General features: G+C 38.5%; 1 protein-coding gene across 1 annotated transcript; it reads right to left on the bottom strand.

Annotated features, from left to right (window-relative positions):
• Nucleotides 1–5,251: 5,251 nt before the first annotated feature.
• On the bottom strand, nucleotides 5,252–6,193 carry LOC149261363 (uncharacterized). The gene has a single exon (XM_089368707.1). The coding sequence runs from the start codon at nucleotides 6,191–6,193 to the stop codon at nucleotides 5,252–5,254; it is 942 nt and encodes a 313-aa protein (XP_089224833.1).
• Nucleotides 6,194–26,046: the final 19,853 nt, after the last annotated feature.

Below are 26,046 nucleotides of genomic sequence, written 5' to 3'. Positions count from 1 at the left end.
ACCTATAGGAATCGAATCTCTTAAGGTGCATATCTTTCCTTAAATTTTACACTAAAAAACTAATTGCATTTTGAGAGGTTTGATCTCTCTTCATACTTGGTACAAAATTAAAATGGATTTATGCTAGTTAATTTCACAATACAATTTGAAAGAAATGTGTAATTGCTTATCATAGAATTGACATGTGGTCACAAAATTTTTGTTCTCTTAACATTAATTAAATTATTTCCATACCTATATTAAGTAACAAATTTTATATGAAGTTTCTAAAAAAAACGAAGGTAATTGCATGTAAAATAATTCTATATTTTTACTTGGAAATATGAAAAAAATATGTAATGTTTTTATTTTTAAAGTATTTTATTATAAAACTTAAGTAAAATATTTGAGTAATCATATTAAATAATCTTTTTTATTTAATCTTTTTGTGTGTGTGTATATATATATATATATATATATATATATATATATATATATATATATATATATATATATATATATATATATATATATATATATATATTTCTACATAAGACTATTTCTATTAACAGAGTAAAGGTAAATTTACATCATGACCGAAGTCAAGAACTCTACTCCAGTAGGAGGCAGAACTATCCAAAAAACATATGTGAAAACTGTCTAATTTTATGACCCATGCAGGGGACCGATCTGAGATACATATGACAGTGCAAAAATCTCCAAAAAACTAAGAAACACCAAAGATCCCAGAAACTATTTTCCTTACAATCATGCCCAGTGGTGAGGGGCACACTACCAGAAGAAGAGGCTTGGGTGGACGAGCTAATCATCAGGGGGCTCTTCTATAATACGACACCAACCAATATCTGGCAAATCCTCTGCTTGAGCCACGTTCTAAGCAGAGGGACCCGGGTCAACCATCATCGCATCCTGAGCTCTGCATGTTTGTTCATTTGTCGCCTGCCGAGGAGCATTTTCAACATTCAACTAGAAGGAAGAAGAGGGAGCCGGGATTGCCCTCGAACCCTCTAGTTGAGTCCTTGTATCTCCGGCTTGGATTTCTTCCTGAAAAACCACCGTGAAATAGGCAGATCCTGGGTCTGTTCAGTGCGCTATCAAAGGTAAAGATGGCGGAACCACAGGTTGGGACAGGCCCAGGGCGAGAGCTGGTGGCGTGGGATCTCCCTCTTCTGCTTCGAGTTAAAGGGCGATGCTCCCCTGACAATTCACTGGAAGACGATTTGGTTGGTGTGCGCCTCGGCTGTCCTCTATGACAGCCCATCCTTGGTCGCAAACGAGGCATCTTGAAAATAACAACAGCCGAGGTCTAGGAATACAACACCTGAGCACTAACCAACTGTTAGCAGTAGCTTTTCCTTCTAATCGAACCACCTTTGCTGAGCTTGAACCCATCCTCTTGGTGAGCCAAACCTGGTTCAGAGAAATCCCTGCTTGTATCTGAAACCAACGACCAGAAAAAGAGATGAGTTACTGAGATATGGAAATGAAAACAATAGTATAGAACACCGAAAAGAAACACTGAGAGGAGAAGATTTTGCTTCGCTGAGAGGGCCGAGCCAAGCGACAGAGGAACCCGTTTCCCCTCAGGCGACCTGAAGTTCGATGCGAGACCGGAGGCGAGCGAGAAGAGCAGATAAACCAGTGAAGTTTCCACCTCCCCAGGACCTCCCCTGACCTTATCATTCTTTGTCACGCCTCGGGAGGCTCCTCCCATTACTTCTGCATTAATGGAGCTCGCCTTCTGATGCAGGCTAGTGCGTGCGGAGGTGGTGTCCATAACTCTGAACTTGATGTGTGAACCAAACCGTTTGTAATGAAATCCCATATACTGAACTTTGCACTCATGCCATGTGCCAGATGCCGTATCCCTTTTACACTTCTTGTACTAGTCAGGCAGGTGGCGATCTGCCTCGCCCAAACCTGTCCCATCATTTTAATATTCACCGCAAGCACCCGCATCCGGGAGGGCAGCATCCTTTTGAACCAGAAGTTTGCATTCCTGTTCATGATCATGGTTTTGGATTATGTCGAGCGTCCCTGTGATTAGAGTGTGTTCAGATTCCACACCCAGGTTGGCTAGGAGGTCTGCTACCTTGTTTCCTTCCCTTTTAACATGAGTGAAGATGATGGCTCGATTATTGTGAAGCCATTGTTCTATGGCCTCCAATCTAGCTTCAAGTCTCCAGCTATTGGCAATTTTCCTAGCATGAGTCCCATTAAGGAGTTGTTTAGCCATGTTGATGAGGATGAGGGAGTCACCTTCAATTTCCAGGGGGTGAAAGTTGTGTTTTCTGGAAAGGAGAAGTCCTTGCCACAGTCCCTCCAATTCTGCCGAGTTGTTGGTATCCCATCCTATGTTGCCAAAGTAAATAAGGAGGGGTGAGCCTTCATGATTTCTGAAAATTCCCCCATATCCAGCATTTCCAGGGTTGCCCTTTGATGCTCCATCAAAGTTGAGCTTGAAAGTGTGCTTTGGAGGGGAGGTCCAGGATTCCTTCTTTACGTTGCTGCTTTCTGAGGGGGCTTGAGTTGGATTTCCCTGTGGGAGAGGCATATTCCAATTAGCCCAAATGGCCTTCTCATTTGCCAGAGTGGGAAAATCATCCGGCATCCACGTGCGAAGTGCCAATGTCTCTTTGAGGTTCAGACAGAAGTTGCCCCAGATGATCTCTAGTGGAGTTATTTGATCTTTGAATATGCGCTTGTTCCTTTCCTTCCAGATACACCAAGTGAGGAGCCCAGGAATCAATCTCCATAATTGGTTGAGAACTTCACTTTTGTATGGATTCTGATGCCATTGGCGAATGGAGTCGGTGATATCGTCTGACACCCTGCATCTTCTTTGGCATCGAAAACTGGCCTTCTCCCACATTTGGTTAGCAAGGGTGCAGGAATCCAGAAGGTGTTGAAGTGTTTCCTCCTGCGAGTTACAATTAACACATATTGAGGGACCATGATAGTTTCTTCACCTGAGTTTGTCCCAAGTGAGTATTTTCCTATGCCCCACCAACCATAGGAAGAGTGAGACTTTGGGCCAGGTACCTGTTGACCAAATTCTTCCCCATATGGGATCCAGGGGCGAGGGATTTGAACATATGATTTTGTATGCCTCTGTGGTGGAGAAGGTTCCTTTTGGCAAGTAGCCCCAACGAAGGATGTCTCTGCCCTCGGAGTATCTTACTCGGCATTTTTGGAGCTCCCTTTCCAGTTCCCTTATAGTTTGGTGATCCGCTCTACTGATTATCGTGTCACTTCGCTGCCACTGCCTGTATCCTTGATCTGTTTCCTGAGTCCAATAATGCCATATCTCTTCCTGATGCTGCTCTTCCCCAGAGTGGCCTGGAAGTTGACTGAGAATGTCGTTGAGCTTTGGCAACTGGTTCCATGCATCCGTCCAAAAACGAGCAGTTCTGCCATTTCTAACTTCCCAAAAACTGTGTTGTTGTATCATTAAGAAGTGTTGTTTGGTTGCGTTCCATATGAGTGAACCTTTTGCATTGGGTGTTAGTCTGATGAGCTCCTCCTGTGGCCTGTGGTTGGCATATTTAGCAGTCCAAATGGCCGCCCATGGTTTGTTGGGGGTGGATAGCCATTGCCACCAGATTTTTGCGCACATAATAGCATTACTGTGACTGGGGTCTCTCAGTCCAATACCCCCTTGTTCTTTAGGCTTGCACGCAGTGGTCCATTTTACCAAAGCCCATTTGCGATTTGTACCTGTAGCCCCCCAAAGAAAGTTGCGTTGTAGATCCTTTATTCTTTTAATTACCCATTTAGGAGCTGCAAGGATTGAAAATAGGTAAAGCAGCATTGCCTGTAGCACAGCCTTGATTAGCACCAGTCTACTAGCTATATTCAGAGATCTGTGAGTCCATGAGTTGAGTCGGAATTCAAGCTTCTCGAGGAGCATACGCCAAGAGGTATGCTTGATGGCCGAATCAATAAGGGGGGCTCCAAGATATTTAGAAGGGAGAGAGTCTATGGAGAAACCCAGAATACGAGCTATGGCACGCTGAATAACAGGAGGAGTGTGGAAGAAAAAAATTTGAGATTTGGTCTTATTAATGCTAGTTCCCGAAGCCTCGGCGAAGTCGTTCAGCAAGGATTTGTACATAGAAGCTTCTTGTACAGATGGGTACCCGAAAAGCATGTTGTCATCGACAAACTACTGATGGGTTATAGCAGGGGAGTTGTGAATTGATAGACCTTTGATTTGCTGGGAGAGGAGAGCTTGTTTGATGTGGCGGCCCAAACCTTCCGCCATGAGAACAAAAAGGAATGGCGAGAGAGGGTCGCCTTGCCGAATGCCTCTTGAGGGACTAAAGGGATGGGATGGTATGCCATTTACAAGGATGGAGAAGAAAGTTGAAGATATGAGACTCAGAATCCATCGAACCCACATTGGAGAAAAACCAAAAGCTATTAACATTTTTTGTATGTATACCCAACTTAGCTTATCAAAAGCTTTTGACAGGTCAAGCTTGAGAATCATACCTGCTTGTTTGGTGTGCTTGAGAGAATGAATGATTTCGTGCGTGAGGATAATGCCGTCCAAGATCTGTCTCCCTTCCACATAGCCAGATTTTTTAGGCAAAATGAGCAGGGGTAGCAGCGACTTTAATCTGTTGGCTATGACCTTTGATATCACCTTGTAGATTACATTACATAGAGCGATTGGACGAAATTTATCCGGAGTGTTGTTGCTTTCTTCCTTTGGAATGAGCGCAATGAATGTAGAATTGAGAGAGGGAAAAAGCCAGTGAAGAGTGCGCGATTCCTCCACCACCTGCCAGACTTCATCTTTTATCAGCTCCCAGAAGGTATGGAAGAATGTGGTTGTAAAGCCATCCGGGCCAGGGGCTTTTCCTTCCTTGAGCTGATGCATTGCAGTGTCCACCTCCTGAGGTAGAATAGGGTGCAGAAGGAGCTTATTGTGTTCTTCAGTGATGATTTTCGGCACATTTTGGGTGATTTTTTCAATAGCTGGCTGTCTATCTGTTTGGGGCTCTTGATGAACTTGCCGAAAGTGCCTTATGAATTCCTGCTCGATCTCATCATGCTCTTCTACTCTTTCCCCATCCTGCTTCTGAATGAAAGGAATAGTGTTGTGCATTCTCCGCTGTACAGTGGTTCTGTGGAAGAACTTAGTGTTTCTCTCTCCTTCCTTCAGCCATCTTATCCTGGATTTCTGCTTCCATAATATTTCCTCCTACTTTCTCCTCTCCTCCAATTGATTGTGAATGCGTTGCTCCTATTCCAAAGTTTCTTCATTGTGTCCCCCCGTGATTATTTGCTGTTGGAGCTCTTTCATTTCCATGTTTAAGTCCTGTTGCGCCTGAAAAATGTTTCCAAAGGTTTCTTGATTCCAGAGCTTGATATGGGATTTGAGATATTTGAGTTTATGTTGAAACTGGAACATTTTGGATCCCTCTGGTGGTTGGAAGTTGTTCCATGTATTTCTGATGAAGTCTTTGAATGCGGGATGAGTGAGCCAGAACGCTTCAAAGTGAAATGGTCTCCTATTGGCATTGCCCGGTCTTTGCCACTGAAGGGATATGGGCCAGTGGTCAGAACCTGCGTAAGGGAGAATTGCTGCCGCTATATCTCCTCCTAAATGGACCGCATTATCAGACATGAGGAATCGATCCAGTTTGGATGCGATTTGTTGCCTTCTAGTCCGGCGATTACTCCATGTATGCGTACCATTGCAGAACTGTAGATCGATTAAAGCATTGTTTTGGATGAACTCTTTGAAGTGTTCATTTTCCTGCTCCATCCTGGCTCGGCCCCCTTGCTTTTCCTCTAATTTAGTGATCATGTTAAAGTCTCCTCCAATGATCCAAAGGGGATGGACTCTATGGAGATTCAGTGCTTCTATCATATTTAGTAAAGCTATTTTATTACCTGCCTCCTGTGGGAAATAGACGTTGGTAAGATGGCCATGGACGTTTGTGCCTATTATGTGAAAAGTGGCTTGAATAATGTGGTGGGATGCATGAAAATCTGAGAGCATTATCGCTTGCAAGTTCCAGGCAATAGCCAGCCCACCTGAGGCCCCTGAGGCATCCACTGCTACTGAACAACTGCCTAGCCAAGCTCTGGAAAGTATGTTTCCCAGAGTGTTACTGTTACACTTTGTTTCTTGAAGGAAGCAAATCTGTGGCTTCTCCTGCTTTATCATGTTCTTTATCATTCTTAGTTTCCCTGGGCTATTGAGCCCCCTTAAATTCCATGAAGTAAGCTTCATGATTCACTACTAGCGGTGGGCTTGTAGTACTTAGTCAGCTTCGCATACCTGCCTGAGTCAACCAGGATTTTCCCTATTGCGATTGTTCATTGGAGATCAGTTCTTCTCCCTCTCTTCTTGGAGTCTTTTGTGATGAGACCGCCATCCCAATGACTGCCGGTTGAATGCCTAACTGTTGTTGCTGGTATGCCCTGGCTATGATGACTTCCAATGTGCTAAGCTGGTGCTCTGGAATCTTGTCATAATCCTTCTTTTTGCATGCTGATTCGAGCTCCAGAATGTCAAGTCCTCCCAAGTCGAAGCTTTCCGGTTCTTCGTCCATCAGTTGTGGCTGGTTCATGTCTTCTGAAGCTATGGCTATGCTCATGGATTGGTTGGGGATGCCATCCACATCCATGTCCTTTGCTTTCCCATCCGAGTTCTTCCTATTCTCCCTAGGTGACCCATGGTCAACTTCGGGATGGCGAGGAGTGGGAGAGGATCCAGAGGGTGGAGGGTTGGCGGGAGCGGAGATGGGCGGGGGTCTAGGCTTCGAATTCAGGGGCTGATCTTCAGAGGTATTGGCGAGAATCTCGAAGCTGTTGCTGGTAGAAGGAAAGGATGCGGCTTCCGGCTGGGGTTTTTTCCCATTTGAGGGTTTTTTGTGCGATCTTTTGCGATTTGTTACTTTGGTGAAGCCATCTTGGGTCTGCATGTCAGAGGGATCAGGGGATTGAGGCTTGGCATTCAGCGGGCAGTCCCGAAAGAGATGCCCATGAGCATGGCATTTGCGACAGCGAAAGGGTACGTGTTCATAATCCAAGGGTTGAATCCATTCATAATCATCGTGGAAGAGACTTACCGAGTCCGGCAAGGCCTTATCCAGGCGCATGAAGACACAAATGCGGGCATAGGATGTATATCTGCGCATCTTCATTTCTTCTACCGATTTTATATATTCCCCCAGCCCGTTTCCAATATCTTTGAGCGAATCTTCATCCCAATATTCCTCTGGCAGCGAGTACATCCTGATCCATACTGGCACCCAACTGAGGTCCTCCTTGTCCAGGCTGAATCTTTCTACCCATTCCCTTAGATACAGACCTGCAGAGTTGAAAAAGTATGGCCCTTCATCCATTATTCGATTCCTGTCTTCAATGCAGAGAAAAATCACCGTGAAGAACCCTTTTGGTCCTAGCTGCAGAGTGACATGACCCTTGGGTTTCCATTTGGCCGAGATCCATCCATGCAATGCTTTTTCTGTTGGCCAGAATCCAATAAATTTTCCAATGAGTGCATGGTCCTTCATATACTGGATTCTCCCATTGATCCTATGACTGGGTAGTTCTATCTTGGGCCTTTCAGCTGCTATGGGTTTGCATGTCTTCGAGGTGACCTTGGGTGCTTCTACATGCTCTGTTTTCCTTTCTGGTATCTCGTTGCTTCTTTCTGACTGACTGGGGAGCGCATTTGTCTTATCTTGCAGAGGGGGTTCTCTATTATCCGCTTCCTCATGCTCCGACCCTGAAGGTAAAGACCAGGTTTGCACTGAAGGCTCTCGATCAGAGGTGGGGGAGGGCTTTGAGGCCCCCCCCAGGGGTTTCCCATTTCCGCTCTTGTTAATCCAGCGGCTTATTGTCGTGCTCAATTAGGTGACTGCTGTGGTGCGGCTGAGGAGATGCACTCTGTGTCGTTGCAGTGGTTTGCATAAACCCTAGATGCAGTGCTCTCGGAACATTGTTGTCACCGGAATCATCTTCTCTCACATATTTTTTTTAATGTTGATATTAAATAAAATATTTCAAATTTCACACTAAATAAAATAATTTTATTTCACTTTAATTGTGTTGATAAACATGTTTATTTTGGAATAGCGCTTCAATAATTTTACTTTAACTAGCTCAACCATATAAATTAAATGTTTGGTAAATATCTATAGAAATCCATCCATAACAAACTTCAAAACACTTTTTCATCGTACATTTCGTTTTGCTAAAATTAAAAAAAATTATAAGTATCTAAATTTTCAATTTATTTAAAATAGTAATTATATTGTTAATGATCATATATATATATATATATATATATATATATATATATATATATATATATATATATATATATCATTCTCAATCATGAATATTCACCACCATTCTATGATGGAGATTCTTAATATATAAATATGCTTTGTTACAATACCATGAGCCAATACCATGGCTTATCAATATACATACCCAAAAGCCCACAACTAATATGACACTTATTCATATCACACTTTGTTAATTTACAGTAAAAAAGAAATTGCATAACTACTTTGGAACTAAATCTCAAACTTTGATTTATATACTAGTAAGAATAATCTAGGATATTTTATGGAGGTTAAATCTCTATCATCCACCTAACAATTATTGATAATTAAATTAAAATTATGGAAATCCTATTCCAAATAAATATTCTTATCAACATAATTACCAATAATTATTAAGTGGTTGGTAGGGATTTAACCTACATGGAATATTCTAGAATATTATTAATAGTATTCACCGATTAAAGGTTGAGATTTATCTCCAAAGTGGTGATGCCATTTTTTTCACTTTAACTAAATTGATTAATTAAAAAAGGCATATAATGAGTTATGATTTTTTGGGAATGTAATATTGATAACCCATGGCATTGGCCTATGGTATTGTAACAAAACTTATTTACAAGGTACAAATCTTCATGATAAAATTGAGTGAATTTTCATGGTTAAGAATTGTGTTATATGTTTTTTAAAATGTATATATATTTAACTTATATTTAATTAATTTTATCATCACTAATACTAATACTAATAATAATAAAGCTATAATTTAGGTATTTTTTATGATATTTTAAATTTTAGTCATGCTAGATGTATCATGAAATAAGTGTTTTGATGTCTATCATGGATTCATACTTATGCCCATTTACTAACTATTTAATTTATATGACGACATTAATAAAATTCAATTATTCCTTAGTAAAAAAGAAAAGTGTAATTCACTTAATTCTTAATAGGAAATTGATACGTAACACACACACATTTCAACACCTACCTTAAATAAAATGATTTTTTATCAACTAACTCTATATCTATAAGAGATTAAATTAAAGATTTCCAATTACAAAATTGATATACAATATTTAAAAAGAATGTATAACAAATAAAAAGAAATTTAATTAAAACTATTAATGTTTCAATATCCACTTTAAATAAGATAATTTAATATAGATTTAATATATACAAAATAAAATTAAAAGGGAAAAAATTCAATTACAAAATTAATATGCAGTCAAAATTATATGTTGTTTTTAAAAATTATATATTATATGTAAATAATTCATTTAATTATTAATATAAATTCATAAGTAATCTTGAAAAAAAATTTATAAATAAAACAATTCAATACTCATTAAAATATATATATATTAAATGCAAAAGAAATTCCAATTTCAAAATTGATATATAATATTTAAAATTATATTTATAATAAAAAAGAAAAAAATAATTAAAAGTATGACAGATTAATAAACCATATATATAAACTTAATATATATAGAAAATTAACAGAATATGTATAATTTTCTTAAATTTTGTATAGATTTATTTTAATTTAAGATTAATTGAATATTTATAAAAATAATTTTTAAAAATGTAATTTAAAAGATTTTCTTTTAACTATGAGAGATTTAAACATAAAATGTTACAATTTATTGATACTTCATAACATATCACTCACCACTTGACCTGCCCCATAGGCTAATCTGTTGTAATGCTTTAAATCTAAAGTATAACTAAAATGATAATATTAAAACAAAACTTTATTATTTACCTAAATTTTTGTTAATTTTTTTTGGATAAATAAAAGTGAGATCTTTATTGATTGAATTACTATTAGCATTCGTTTGGATTTTAACACGTACAACAGAATGCACAGCAGTGGAGAAGATGGCAGGGCCTCACAGTTGGGATGCCGTAACCTATTTGCCTCATATATGCCCGATATTTTTGTCAATCTTTTAGGGATGAAAATAAGTAGCTTGTTAATATGTATTAAATAAGCAAAGATGTATATGTTTATTTAGTTTGTCAATGGGCATTAAATGAATAGGGTTGTATATACCTATAAGTAAATTTTGGAAAGCCAATTATTCAATAATAAACATATACAACCTGACTCATTTAACACCCATTAAAAAACCTAACAGTTTTGTTGCCATCCTTTAATATATAGGGGAGAGCCACCAGTTCTTGACCGCCTACACGTCAGGCAGCCTGTTTGCCACATATGCACCATTTCCCATCATATGGCACATGCCACCGTATGCAAGCACCTGTTGCGCGTACATAGCCTGCGGTTCAGTGGGCTAATTTAGGGTTTACGGTTTATAATGACATCTCCTTTGTGGCTTGTTTTGTGCATAGTTCATTTCTATTCGGGTCCTGCTATTATATGTTTTCTCTGTCGGGTAGTTGCACGGTGCTACTCCAATGGCGATCACTGCCATAACTATCCTCGATGATGTGGGTAGTGGTTTTGGTGATGCAAGTAGTGGTTTATGGAGCAATAGAGATGGTCATGCTAGAGGTTGTTCAGTTGTGTTCGTCTGTTTTATCAACTAGTTTTTCTTCCCTGTCTAGCGGTATGGGCTCATTATTCGTCTACACTCCTCCCTCTGGTGGATTTAGCTCAGATTGGTGTTGGACATGGCTATTTCGTGCTCCGAAGGCATTTTTAGGTTTGTAGGTAAATTTGTGAGCTTGAATTTCACATTTTTTCTACAGTTTTGGGGATATCTAATTATGTTTGATGTTGTCTTGTAGGTTGTTGCAAATTGTTGCAGTTTGAGCTATGGCTTTTGGAGCATTTGGGGTTCTTGTGGCTTTATGGCATGGAGAAAGCTCATGAAGCAAAAACTAGATGACTAGAAGGTAGGACAATGTCCTACCAGCCTTAATACTATGCTTTTTAACACATTTAGGCAAATTGTATTATTCAGCCTTTGTTATGCGTGTGTATGTGTTTTTAAACACCTTCACCTTTGTGGGTTTTCTAGGTTTTGTCTAATTTTCTGAAATTTAGCTTCAGCTGTGTGGGTTTTCAATTTTGTGGGTTCTGGGTTGTGCATTTGGTGTGGGTTTTCAATTTTGTGGGGGTTTTAGGTTGTGGGATTCTTCCATTTAGATATCCCTCTCCCTATCTCTAGCCCCTCGCAGAACACAGCCTCTAAGCTTTCCCTTAGGTTTCTTTCTGGGCTTTTGGTGAATGATTCATATATCCAATGTCTATTGCATAGAAGTGACTACGTTTAGACATAAGGTGAATCATAGGTGAGCATAGAGGATTTATGAGAGCAGGAAGGAGGGAGGACATGTATGCAAAAATAGGCTTTATGTCAATCCTTACCTCTACTCTGGATGGTCCTTGAGTTTTGTTGCATTCTCCTATCTCCTTTCCTGGTTTCTCCCCTTTAGGCTTAATCACAACCCCAACTATGTCATCAATTATTTTAGAAGATGTCCTTTACTTTCTGAATGGAGGTTACCCCTCTCTATTGTCACTTGTCCACAATATTAACTTTTACGATATTCTTTTATATAAGTTTTAATTTCATGGGCAACGCAGATACAATTTAACTGTTCCTAGGACTACAATGGTATCCAAACTGAAAAAATTGAGAGTTATGTTCTGATGCCTTTTTTCATAAGGTCAGTTGACACTTGTTTTTAGAAGTAAATTTGTTTGCAATTCATTCTAAAAAGGAATAAAAAGCGGATATGGATAAGATCGATTATTTAGCAGATGTCCTTTATTTTCTCAATGCAAGTTACCCCTCTCTATTGTCACTTGTCCACAAAATTAGCTTTTACAATATTCTTTTATATAAGTTTTAATTTCCTGGGCAAGGTAGATACAATTTAACTGTTCCTAGGACTACAATGGTATCCAAACTAAAAACGTTCAAAGTTATGTTCCAATGCTTACTTTCATAAGGTTAGTTGAAACTTGTTTTTAGAAGTAAATTTGTTTGCAAGTAGTTCTAAAAAGGAATAAAAAACGGATATGGATAAGATATTTAGTGGCCTAATTCTCTATTTACAGACAATGTCTCTTCATTTAAATTTGTCACAAATGTTTAACCTATTTTACAATGCTTATCAATCTAGGCCACTAAATATCTTATCCATATTCGAGAAGATGTTTAACCACTACAACCATCCCATGTTTTCTGTACAAGTCAAAAACAACATCAATATGTCATGTGCCTACATCCATTGCTTATCAGCCTATGAATCATATGTTAATTGTTTCTTGGTTGCAGTGATCATAATAAGAATGAGAAGTTTTTCTTGGTTGCAGTGATCATACCCAATCCAAACTTCATTTAGTTCTATTTCCTTTGCAATGTTGTTTCAAACTGGATTCAATTGATCTTTACTTTCTATTATTTTCTCTTGAATTTCCTTTAGTGAGAACAAAGGGATTCTCTTATTTACTGCCTCTACGAGCAGGCGGAACGATGGTTTGTATTTTACTTCTCAACCACATGCTCCTGGGAAGATCTTTCCTTTGAAAATGAAAATGGTCCATAATGCTGAGGGTCCCCATGGTGGAAAGAGCTACAATGAAGCTTCTACCTATTATTCAACAGTGAATATGTTTGTAATGATCCTAATTACAATGATAATTTTTTATCTTTATATGTGCAATATATAAACTCTCTTGAAATAGGAACTATCAATATATAACCTCACTTGAAATAGGAACAAATCTCTTCCACTGTATAGATATTACAGATAGATATTATAGATCCTTTTTTCTCTTGTTGAATCTGCTCATGCTTAGTTTCTCACTAGTTATTAGTATCTTCTTTTGGTAACTATTTGTGATTTATGCTCACTTATTTTCCTTCCTTGTTATGTTGCCTTTCATCAAGTAATTACAAAATTAAGTAATTACTACTTCTTTTCCTTTCCAATGTTGTTTCAAATTGTATTCAATTGATATTTACTTTCTATTATTTTCTCTTGAATTTCCTTTAGTGAGAACGAAGGGATTCTTTTGTTAACTTCATCTGCGAGTAGATAGAGGGCTGGTTACTATTGCACTTCTCAACCACATGCTTGTGGGAAGATCTTTCCTTTGGAAATGAAAATGGTCCATAATGATGAGGGTCCCCATGGTGGAAAGAGCTACAGTGAAGCTTCTACCTATTATTCAATAGTGAATATGTTTGTAATGATCCTAATTATAGTGATAATTATTTATCTTTATATGTGCAATATATGACCTCTCTTAAAATAGAAACTATCAATATATAACCTGCCTTGAAATAGGAAAAAGTTTCTTCCATTGGATAGATATTACAGATAGATATTATAGATCTCTTTGTCTCTTGTTGAATCCCCTCATGCTTAGTTTCTCGATGGTTATTAGTATATTCTATTGGTAAGTACTTGTGATTTATGTTCACTTCTTTTCCTTCTTTATTATGTTGCCTTTCATCAATTAATTACCAAATGAAGTAATTACTACTTCTTTTCCTTTGCAATGTTGTTTCAAACTGGATTCAATTCATCTCTACTTTCTATTATTTTCTCTTGAATTTCCTTTAGTGAGAACAAATGGATTCTTTTTTTTACTACCTCTACGATAAGACAAAGGGTTGGTTTCTATTGAACTTCTCAACCACATGCTCGTGGGCAGATCTTTCCTTCGAAAATGAAAATGGTCCATAATGTTGAGGGTCCCCATGGTGGAAAGAGCTACGATGAAGCTTCTACCTATTATTCAAAAGTGAATATGTTTGTAATGATCCTAATTACAGTGATACTTTTTTACCTTTATATGTGCAATATATAGCTCTATTGAAATACGAACTATCAATATATAACCTCTCTTGAAATAGGAATAAATCTCTTCCACTGGATAGATATTATAGATCTTTTTTTCTCTTGTTGAATCCCCTCATGATCAGTTTCTCATTGGTTATTAGTATCTTCTATTGGTAACTAATTTTGATTTACGTTCACTTCTTTTCCTTCTTTATTATGTTTCCTTTCATCAAGCAATTACCAAATTAAGTGATTATCCTAATCATACTTGTTGTATTTGGATCTTCACACTAAAATAAAAATAATTTTCAGATCATAATTCCAATTCAAATTCAATATAGTTTATAGTTTAGCTTCTACTATGAAACCAATCAACATATTGCATCCTTACAAAATTCACATTACAATGTGGTTACGAAAATTATTTCATGCCACCCCTATGCTTGAAGGCCTCCATTTCTTGCATTGCCCAAAATTGTTGAGTCTCCTACCAGACTCAAGTATGGTGGACTACCCAAGATTGGTTGATTACGATGTGCTTGAATTTTACCATATCCTTGACTCCAATTTGCTCCTTGTAGCCATGGAGGGACTAAGTAGCCCAAGTGTCTGATTGTGTTACTAACCCCAACACTGAGTGCAAGTGTCATATAAACATAGTTAGGATTTAAACCTACACTGGTAGGGGTATGGCTGATAGAGGGGGACTTGGATGTTAATTAGCCCTTGGTATGATTGATCTGAAATTGATCTAAGACATACAATTAAGGTATTATAGACTCACGTGCATGGATGTGCCTATGTTATTTTATGCAACAGATTGATACGATTGTGAAATACACAAGCACTAAAGTAGTTAGAGAAAACATAACAGGAAAACATGTAAACACAACAATTTTAATAAGGAGTTCACCCAACACTCCTGGGCTACATCTCCTGGTCCAGCCTTCAGTGGTGGCCTCTCTATTATGTTTTCAAAAGAAGAGTTTTTACAACAGTGAGCTAAATTTGAGTGTCACCCAACAGATACAATTCAGTACGATTATACTTGGATCCCCCAAGTCTTTGGAGTACACAACCTCTCCTTATTGAAACTCGACCTCTATTGGTCACCATAGTATGAGCCCAATCTGAGACTCACACATGACAGACATATATAGAGGAGTTCACTTGAACCTCTCAAGCCTTCTCTGGAGGACACAGACTCTCTAACTCTCTATGTCTCTGTCTGGCTTGATGTTGCCTTTGCTTCTGTAGGCTAGCTAGACTTCTTCTCTCTGCTCTCATCTTTCTGCATCTAACTAAATCTACCTAACTTACTTCCCCTGTTTTCTCTGTCAGTTTGTGGCTTTAAAGCCAATCTTCTTTCTGACTGTTTGTTTCAGCTTCTTGGCTTCTTGATTCCCTGCCTCTGTCCATCCGAATCCCTTATTTCGGCGTTTACAGTCACTGCATAATGCTTCATAGGGAGGTGGCCACCTATTTAGTAACGGATGAGTGCATGAGCTCTCTCAGACATGTTTGAATGATCGTTATTTTTGTTTGCTCCAAGAATGCCTGCAAAACCGAATCTTTTGCCAACTCATCGTCCCTTCCGGACTTCAAATCCCATGTGATATTGCTTTATAACCTCGTCAAATCCAGTCACCCATTGGGATGCATCTCCACCATTGATTTGGCCCCCCCAAATCCTACAATTGTCGCTCATATCGAGTGGTTGAGTAGCTCGATGTTTACCCGCCTGATGTGAGCGGTTCTCTCTCTTCCACTAGACGCGTGACAATCATTATGTGGCATCGGGTGGGGCTTGGCTGGAACCACCTACTTCCTCAAGCCCTCCTAATATCCTGTCGGTTTTGTGGAATCTCGCCCCTGACGGAATTGTCACAATATCCTTTACATTTTATAACCTTTCAAGTCTGGGCGCTTGGGGCTTTTCCTTCTTTGAGGGGTTTTCCGGGTGATATGTGGTCATAAACCACCCCTGTTTCTCGAAAATGCCTCTTGTTTTGATAATCCACGACAACACACGTTACCATTGGCCGACGGTCTGTGCACTTGACCGAGGGTCCTCGTTGCTTCGCGCTGATCACAAATTATAACTATTACAAGGATATCTTTGATAAGATTGACCTTCATAAGACTTTGAAACTTGGCATAATTTTAAGAGTTCATGAAAACTTAGAGTGTGTTCTAGGATCCAATTTGGATCATGGCCTTCCCACTGAAAGAGCTTTTGGACCACCAAAAGTTGGTTTTTAAGCATCAATCAAGTGAGGGTATAGATTCCTCGCTTGTCCAATTTTTATCCATCTTGCACTACTTGGTTTTGAACCTTTGAGCCCAATCCTAAGGTACTCAACATCCCCTCTGCGCGTAGTTCTCACCTTTCTATCCAGAACTGTATCTGCCTACAATTCATTGAGATATTCAGGCAGCAGATCATCAATAGAAGGCAATTGACTCTGCTCCTCGGGATCTTTGATCAATGAAGGTTTAAACAGTCTCAAGCTTTCTACATTAACCACTGAATAGATGTCCATGTAAGCTGGAAAATGAAGGAGAAAATCATTCTCACTGATTTTCTCAAGTATCTTGAAAGGTCCATACCTTATTGACTTCAGCTTCTTACCTTCACCTTGCATTCTGTCTTTGCTGATATACAACCAGACTTGATCACCAACTTGGAACTATGCACAGTCTAATGCTTATCATTCCTTGCCTTGTACTTGGCTTGGCTCTTTTCGAGTTGTTCTTGTACTACCTATTGAATCTCTTGGATTTGTTCAATGAACTTGGTTGCCTTGTCCACATCATTGTGTCCATAAACCGCTATTTCTTTACCAAAAACAAAATCCAAGGGAGTCCTTGGTATGAAACTAGAACAGGTCTCAAAAGGAGATCTCAGTGTAGAAGAATGTTTAGCTTGGTTGTAAGCATACTGCACATAACACAAATGTTCATCCCAAAGCTTGGGATGCTTGCTGCAATAGCCTATGAGAAACTGGATCACTATCCTGTTGATTACCTATGTTTGGCCACCTGTTTGCGAATGAAAAGTTGTGCTTTTATTCAATCTGGTGTCCATCAATTCCCACAAACTCGACCAAAATTTCCCAATGAATTGGGTATCTCGATTGGATACAATGGAAGTGGGTAATCCAAAATGAACCCATACATGTTGAAAGAACAAATTTGTTGTTTATTCAGTTGTAATATGTTTGTTACAAGGTATTAAAATACACATTTTGCTAAACCTATCCACAATAACATATAAATAGTCATGACCTTTTTTAGATTTAGGCAGTCCCCTAACAAAGTCCATGAAAATACATTCCTAGGGATGAGAAGGAACTAGTAATGGAGTGTACAAGCCTATTTTTCTATTTCTAGGCTTGCTTTTAGCACACATAGTACACCCTCTTACATATCTAGAAACTGTCTCATTCATTTTTGGCCAATAACAAAATCTTTGCAGCTGTGCAACTATTTTACTTACACCAAAGTGACGTGATATTAGAGAAGTGTGTGCTTCTCAAATTATCTTTACTCTTTTGGTTTGAGGAATGCATAACTTTCCAAAATGATACAAGAGTTGGTCCTTAACATGATAATCCAATTCTTCTACTTGTTTGCCATGACTTAAAGTTGCGTATACATCTTTAAAATCTATATCTTGAGCATATTGTTCAATGTAGCTTTCATGCAATAATGAATTATGCTTAAGTATAGTACATGCATTTGTGATTGGTCTGGACAACATATCTACAACTTTATTGTGTATGCCCTTTTTATATCTGATGACAAGATGAAACTGTTGTAGAAAACCCATCCACCTATAGTGTCTTGATTGCTGCAACTTAGTTTGTGAGTGTAAATATTGAAGTGGTTGATGATCAATATGTATAACTGTCTCTTTTCCCATTAGGTAATGTTTCTACTTTTCCACACTCTATACTAATGCATACAATTCTTTATCATATGTGGGATAATTAACTACTGTAGAATTAAATGTCTCAGAATGATAACATATGGGTTTACCGTGCTGCATCAACACTGCTCCCATGGCATAGTCACTGGCATCCGTTTCAATCTCAAAGGGTCTTTGAAGATCGGGCAGTGTTAGTACTAGTGCTATACTAATCTTTTCTTTTAAGGTGTCGAAGGTTTTCTGCTATTTGCCTCCCCATTGAAACACCTTGTTCAATCCTGTTAAAGCATGTAAGGGAGCTGCAATCAAGGAAAAGTTAAAAATAAACTTTCTCCAATATTGTGCTACTCCTAGGAAGCTTCTAACTTCTGTAGCAGATTTGGATTTAGGCCAGTTTACAATAACTCCAACCTTAGAGGGATCTATCTTCAATTCACCACCCCCTACAATAAGAACCAAATAATTCAAAGATGTTTTGCCAAATTCACATTTTGATAGCTTAACACAAATATTTTCTCTTTTCAAAACATCTAGAGTCTTCTTTACATGATTCAAATGTTCTTCCTGTGTTTTACTAAATATAAGAATGTCATCTAAATATACAATGACAAAATCATCAATAAAAGGCCTGAGAACATCATTCATTACTCTCATGAAAGTAGCAGGGGCATTAGTTAAGCCAAAAGTCATAACAACCACTCATGCAATCCCTGCATTGTTTTGAAAGCAGTCTTCCATGCATCTTGCTCTCCAACTCTGACCTGATGGTAGCCACTATGCAAGTCCAACTTGGAAAAGTAAACAACTTATTTCAACTGATATAATACATAATCTATGTGAAGAAGGGGATAATAATTTTTTATCGTTATCTTATTCAGTGCTTGGTAATCAATGGACATTCTCCATGAGCCATCTTTCTTTCTCACTAAGACAATTGGATACCCACAGGGTGATGTGTTAGGTCTTATGAACCCTTTCTCAGGAAGCTCCTGTACTTGCTTCTTGATTTCTGCATTATCTAAAGTGGAAAACCTTTTATACCTGTGGCTACGATTGTTGTTTCATCCCCTGACTTTGACACCAAATCCTTCTGAATAGCTGCAGCAGTCTTCTTCTTTTTGCCATCGTACTTCTTGGGTTTCAGCTCCGGATGCAGAATACAACATTGTTCATCATCATGCCCATCCTTCTTGCAATGAGTGCACGAAGGTTTGGTCTTTTGTACAGCATTTGCCTTCCTCTCTTTCCATTTCTATTTTGTCTTTTCCTTGTTCTTGTTTGCAGTGGGTTTTGATGATCCCCCAACTTATCGGTTCACATTATTGCCTCTAGCCTCTAGATGTGTAGCCTGAATAGATACCTCATCTATGCTAGTGGGATTAAACATGAGAATGGTATGTCTTAAATAACTATGTAGACCACTTATATACTTCAGCAAAGTTTCAAGTGAGTCTAAAGAAATGCCTAGAATCAAAGCTCTTTTCCTAAATTCTTGGGTGTAACTTTGTACACTTTGCCCTTTCAATTGGAGTAGAGTTTGCCAACTCATCATAGCTTGCTGCATATAAGCTAGTGGATATAATTTTTTTTTTAAATATAGAAACAAATTCATTCCAGGTAGAAAGAATTTTACCATGTTTCTTCAAATCAGCTTGTGTCCTACCTTCCCACCATACCAGGCCAGTGCCTCCAAGGTGTAGGCTAGTCAGCTGAATCTTTCTCCTTTCTTAATCGATGTTCTGCACTCTGCAATATAAATCAATTTTTCTAATCCAGTTATCTAGCTTTTTTGCATTCAATTCTCCGTCATAAACTGGAAATTCAAACTTCACATCTAATTTAATGAAAGAAGATTTCTTCTTTTTCTTTTCAGGGCTTTCTTTGTGTGAAGAAGATGATGATGAAGGTGATGATGGAGGAGATGGTGGAGAGGGCTTCTCTTCTTTTCCTTTGCCTTTTGGGTGGGCAACTAGAAGAGCTTCTTCTACTCCTTTATCTTGTTTGGAGGTTGATGACTCTTTACCTCTACCTTTCTTAAATTCTATATACATTTCTTCCACCATGGGTCTCATGGTCATGAAACTGTCCATGAACTAGGAGTCTAATTCCAAGGGACTTTGTTATGACAATTTCCTCTTAGGATAGACTCTTTCAATTTCTAGGTTAGCTTCAACAAACTCTCCTTCTCCTAATTTAAGCTTTGATCTAGTTATCATTCAACAAAAGAATCCAGCACAAGCTTGTCTAACCTTAGTAACCTACAGCTCTGATACCACTTGATCTAAAATTGATCTAAGACAAACAATTAAGGTATTACAGACTCATGTGCATGGATGTGCCTATGTTATTTTATGCAACGGATCGATAAGATTCCGAAATACATAGCCACTGAATAAGTTAGACAAAACATAACAGGCAAACATGCAAAAACAACAAGTTTAATAAGGAGTTCACCCAACACTCCTGGGCTACATCTCCTGGTCCAGCCTTCAATGGTGGCCTCTCTATTATGTTTTCAAAAGAAGAGTTTTTACAACAGTGAGCTCAATTTGAGTCTCACACAGTAGATACAATTCAGTAGGACTATACTTGGATCGCCCAAGTCTCTGGAGTGCACAGACTCTCCTTACTAAAAGTCGACCTCTATTGGTCACCATAGTATGAGCCTAATCTGAGACTCAGACATGACAGGAATATATAGAGGAATTTGCTTGAACCTCTCAAGCCTTCTCTGGAGCACACAGACTCTTTGACTCTCTTTGTATCTATCTGGCTCGATGCTGCCTTTGCTTCTACAGGTCAGCTTGGCTTCTTCTCTCTTCTCTTAGCTTTCTACGTCTAACTAACTCTACCTAACTTTCTTCCCCTACTTTCTCTATCAGTCTGTGGCTTTAAAGCCAATCTGCTTTCTGACTGTTTGTTTCCGCTTCTTGGCTTCCTGATTCCCCACCTCTATTCGTCCACATCCATTATTTCGGTGTTTACAGTCACTACATAATGCTTCACAGGGAGGTGGCCACCTATTCTATAACGGATGAGTGCATTAGCTCTCTCAGACATGTTTGAACATTCATTATTTCTGTTTTCTCCAAGAATGCTCGTGAAACCGAATCTTTTGCCAACTCATCGTCCCTGTCGAACTTCAAATCCCATGTGATATTGCTTTATAACCTCATCAAATCTGGTCACCCATCATGATGCATCTCCATCGTTGATCTAGGCCCCCCAAATCCTACGGTTGTCGCTCATATCGGGCAGTTGAGTAGCTCGATGGTTACCTACCTTCGCTGGACACGTGGAAATCGATGTGTGGCATCGGGCGGGGCTTGGATGAAACCACTTACCACCTCAATCCCTTTCGATATCTCGCCGGTTTTGTGGAATCCCGCCCCCGATGGAATCAGCGCGATATCCTTTACATTTTATAACCTTTGAGGTCCAGGCACTTGGGGCTTTTCCTTCTTTGAGGGGTTTTCCCGATGATATGCCTAATCGCATATCAGAAACCACCCCTATTTCTTGAAAAGGCCTCCCGTTTTGCTAATCCATGACAGTGCACTTTACCATTGGTCGATAGTCTGTGTGCTTGACCAAGGGTCCTCCTTGCTCCGTGTTGATCACAAATTGCAACTGTTACGAGGATATCTCTGATAAGCTTGACCTTCATAAGACTTTGAAACTTGGCATAATTTTAAGAGTGCATGAAAACTTAGAGTGTGTTCTAGGATCCAATTCGGATCAATGATGGTGTGTGATCTGCAATGTGGTCCTGCATGTTTGACATCATCCTATTTGCCTTAAACTAGATTGGGCCATAGACTTCCCTGCTTGTCACCCCTCCTCCTCTTTCCAACACTTCTTGAACCCTTCTTGCCTCCTTCTCTTGCCTTGCCAATTGTTTTTTATGTTCCTTATCTTCCCTTTCTTTTTGTCTTTCCATCATTTCCTTTGATCGAGCTTCTGTTGTTGCAATCCTTGTAGCTCTCTTGTCCTTGGCCAATTCCTTCATTCTCTTTTTAGTTTCCTGAATTTCAATTTTTTTATGTTCAAACTCAAACAATAAATTCATATAATATTCAGATGTGAGCAACTGTGAATGCCTCCCCAAATGAAGACAATTTGCAGTCTAGTGCCTTGATGAGGCCTTCACTCTCTCTACTGGTAGCTTTGGGAATGAACCAAGTATTCTATGATTTGTTGTCCTGTGCTCCTTAGGATCTGACACTTGGCTATCAGCCTCCGTTACAACTAATTGGCCCCCATTGTTGGCTTTTTTAGGTAGTTCACGTTGAACAGGGTCCTCTTCCAGTGAACCATTGTCCACAAAAAACTCAACAAGTTCGGTGTTCAACTCTGATTGTTGCGAAGGCATTTCCATACTCTCCCCATTGGTGGTAGACACATTATGTGTGTTGATATTCATCATGGATTCTACCAATGATGATGGTGGGCTTACCTCGGTTGGCATGCTCCAATTTTCATTGTTTAATCATGTTCCATTATCATTTGAAATTATCAAACCAAGTAGTAACTCCTCAAACCAAAACTAATTCATATGTTTATTCATTCAGGGTGGTCTTCATTATATACATGAGGGAGAGACTGTTCATTTCATCTCTCGATGACTGTTCACATTACTTATTTATTTATTTACAATTGGCTCTCCCAATCCTGATGATTAGGTGTCAAAATTCCCCCCTTTAATATGAAGGAATGTTGGTGAGTCCAAGCATCATTCTGAATCGTTCAAGTTTTTCTCTTCCAAGCGCTTTGGTGAAGATGTCTACAATTTTCTCATTAGTGGAACAATGATGGAGATGGATTGTATTGGCCTCAACATGATGTCGAATCAGATGATATTTAGTATTGATGTGCTTTGTTCGATCATGGAAGTTTGGGTTCTTGGCCAACTTTATTGCAGAGTTATTGTTAATCATGAGTGGAGTTGATTGTTCTTGTTTTACCTACAAATCTTCAAGAATTTTCTTGAGCCACAAAATTTCTTTTGTTGCTTCAGCTACTACCACGTATTCTGCTTTTGTTGTGGAATCTACTGGAACTGGTTGTTTGTGTGATCTCCAGGAGACAGCTCCTGATCCAAGACTCATAGCATATCCTGAAGTAGATATCCCAGTTTCTTTGTCTCCATCAAAGTCTGAATCAGATTATCCAATCAAGCTGAAGTCATCCACCTGTTTATACTCAATTCCAAATTCTTGAGTTCCCTTCAAGTACCTTAGAACTCTTTTTGCAACAGACCAATGTCCCTCACAAGGCTTTTGCATAAACTTGGAGAGGATTTCAACAGCAAACGAAATGTCTAGTCTAGTAGTAGTTAGGTAGTTGAGACTTCCTACAAGCTATCTATACTTTGTTGCATCCTCAAATTCTTTTCTTTCAATAGATGTGAGCTTTAAGTTTTGTTCCATTGGAGTAGTAAGAGGATTGCATTCTGTCATGCCAAACCTATTCAATAGATCTACAATGTATTTCTTTTAAGAAAGAAATATGGACTTCAAATGTTGGGTTACTTCAATACCAAGATAGTAGTGAACATAGCCCAAATCAGTAATTTCAAAACTTTTCCCCAATTCCTTCTTTATGGATGCAATGCAGCTTTCGTTGTTCCCTATCATTAAAAGATCATCTACATATACCACAAGATATACAACTGTTTTTCGAACTTTCTTGACAAATAAAGTTGCATCATCAAGATCAAAATGTTTGAAATTGAGTTTCAGAAGATGCTCAATTAGTTTTTCATACTAGGCTCGTGGTGCTTGTTTGAGGCCATACAAGGACTTAACAAGTTTTCATACCTTATGTTCATGTCCTTTCATAGCAAATCATTTAGGATGAGACATAAAAACATTCTCTTTTAGATCTCCATTTAAGAAAGTAGTTTTACCATCCATTTGATGGACTTTCCAACCATTCTGAGCTGCTAGTGCAACGAGTGTCCAGATGGTAGCCCATTTTGCTATGGGGGCAAAAGTCTCCTCATAATCGACCCCTTCATTCTGTGCAAAACCTTTCGCCACAAGCCTAACTTTTTGCTTGTCAAATGAGCCATCAGCTTTATACTTGCTCTTGTAGACCCACTTGTAGCCAATTGGTTTGGTTCCTAATGGAGGATCAACCAGCTTCCAAGTGTCATTCTTTATGAGGGAATCATACTCCTTTTGCATCGCTTCTTTCCATTCATCATGAGAAGCAGCTTCTTTGAAGGAAGTTGGTTCAAAATCTGTAGACAAGTTCATTCACAATCATAAGAAACATCCATATCAACAGGTGAATTAGAGTCATCTACATCACCTCCATTTTGCCGGTTTGAATTTCGAGTTCCTATCTTTCCAACCTCATCAGGATGAACACTTTCAAGTGTCTTTATCAGCCACTTTGGGGGACCTTTCTCAGTTGGTCCAGGCTGCTCCATTGATTGAGTTGGGACTGAATCAAGATTGAGTCTCCCAATTCTATCAATCACATCACTTAAAGCATCATCTGTTGTTGGAATTTCATGCGGGGGAGAGTGTTCTTCAGAAGAAGATTCCACATGTTGATCTAGTATAGGAATCCCCCCTTCAAAATGTGGAATCTGATTATCAAATTCTTGAAATGATTTTGCTTTTGCGAATCTATCCAAGCAATCAAGTTGCCGCTCAACAACATTTTCAGTTTTGGATGATTCAAGAAAGATTACATCTCTATATACAACAAAGTTTTTATTTACTTCATCATAGAGATGGTATGCTTTGGAGGTGTTTAAATACTCCAGGAAGATACACTTATGACCTATAGCACCAAGTTTGTTTCTATGTACCTTTGGTATCAAGGCATAATTGGTGGAACCAAAGACCCTCAGATGCTTTACTGAAGGAACATGTCCATACCACATTTTATATGGAGTCTTGTTTCTAATATCATTAGATGGACATCTATTATTTATATATGTAGCACATAGAACAGCAGCGGCCCAAAACATTATCTTTACATTTTTGAAGAAGAGCATGGATCGTACCATATTGAAGATTGTCCTATTCATTCTTTCAGCTACACAATTCTGTTGGGGATTATAAGGCACAGCTGTTTGATGTTTGATCCCATGATGGCAAAGATAGTTTTCAAATTCATTTGATGTGTACTCTTTTCCATTATCACTGAAAATAGACCCAATATGAGATTGTGCATCATTTTCAATCCATTTATGAAAGTTCTCGAATGTTTGAAAAGCATCAGATTTGTTCTTCAATAAATAAACCCAACACATTCTGGTGTAGTCATTAATAAATGTCATCATATATTTATTTCCATTTGTAGAAGGAACAAGCATTGGACCACATAAATTTGAATGAATGAGTTCAAGTTTTCTATGTTCTATTGAATGTGAATCATGAAAAGACCGTTTGCTATGTTTTCCTAGGATGCAATCATCACATTGCTTAAGTTTCCTAGGAATTGTAGGAAAACCAGCAACACCATTTTTTTTCAACAAGCGGAGACTGTCATAGTTCAATTGTCCAAATCTACCATGCCATAATAAACTTGATGTAAGTGTACCTTCTTCATGATGAGAATTGTATGAGAAATGTTGTGCACAAGTAGAGGTTCCTTGCAGCTTGAGAAGCCTTTCTTCTTCTATTCCCCTCATGACAAGTGAGTAGTCAAATGTTTTTCTTACCTCAATATTGCCATCAAACATATGAATGGAGTGATCTTGCTGGTGGATGTGAACCAAGGACAACAAGTTTCTCTTAAGCTGTGGGATATATAGAACATGATGCAGAAGAAAGTCTGGAAGACCAGGCAGTTTAAGCCTAATTGTGCCAAGCCCTGATGGCTTGATTTTTGATTGGTCTACAAAGCATACTGCTCCATCAAAATTTTCAATAAATTCTTCAAAAAAATATTTTCTATGAGTCATTTGGAAGGTTGCTCCTGAATCAAGCAACCAATCATTTTTCCAAGAAGCAAGTGAAGCATTAAATAAATCTTCATTTACTCCAATATTACATTGTGCCACAACATAGT

Source organism: Pinus tabuliformis, chromosome 6, assembly GCF_031772625.1.
Source record: "Pinus tabuliformis cultivar Carrire ecotype Pingquan chromosome 6, CPIR1, whole genome shotgun sequence".
NCBI classification, from domain to species: Eukaryota; Viridiplantae; Streptophyta; class Pinopsida; order Pinales; family Pinaceae; genus Pinus; species Pinus tabuliformis.
This window is presented reverse-complemented; position numbering and strand designations above follow the sequence as displayed.

Bases quoted from the DNA above. Each gene is read 5' to 3' on its own strand.
- LOC149261363 (XM_089368707.1), bottom strand. From the start codon at position 6,193: ATGATAAAGAACATGATAAAGCAGGAGAAGCCACAGATTTGCTTCCTT.